Raw genomic sequence first — 285 nt, forward strand, 5'->3', positions numbered from 1 at the left:
GCCGGGTTCGGCAACCCCGCGGCCGTTCATCCCTCCGAGGCAGCAGTTCTTGCAGGCCCCGGCACAGCCCTTCCTGGCTGCGCACACGCAGCCCAGCATGCAGGTACGGGGCTGCAGCGGGAAGGGGCCTGCAAGGATCGTGTGAAGTGGTCAGTGTGCTCCCCAGTAGCCAGCACTAGCGTGTTTCCCATAGCGAGCCTGAGCCGGGCCCTGGCCCCTTCGGTTACTTCCGCACCGCAGCGGTCGGGAGAGCGACCCGGGTCCTGGTGGCCGCACAGCGGTGGG

General features: G+C 69.1%; 1 protein-coding gene across 1 annotated transcript in view; it reads left to right on the top strand.

Annotated features, from left to right (window-relative positions):
• LOC104515740 (RNA-binding protein 33-like) overlaps positions 1-103 on the top strand; it is a gene marked incomplete at both ends in the record, with an annotated part of 44,155 nt that extends 44,052 nt beyond the window's left edge. The window contains one exon of the mRNA XM_010159832.1: positions 1-103. This exon is cut by the window's left edge and continues 12 nt beyond it. Within this exon, the coding sequence (XP_010158134.1) occupies positions 1-103 (103 nt within the window).
• Positions 104-285: the final 182 nt, after the last annotated feature.

The sequence above is a fragment of the Eurypyga helias genome, unplaced genomic scaffold, assembly GCF_000690775.1.
Source record: "Eurypyga helias isolate BGI_N326 unplaced genomic scaffold, ASM69077v1 scaffold281, whole genome shotgun sequence".
Taxonomy (NCBI): Eukaryota; Metazoa; Chordata; class Aves; order Eurypygiformes; family Eurypygidae; genus Eurypyga; species Eurypyga helias.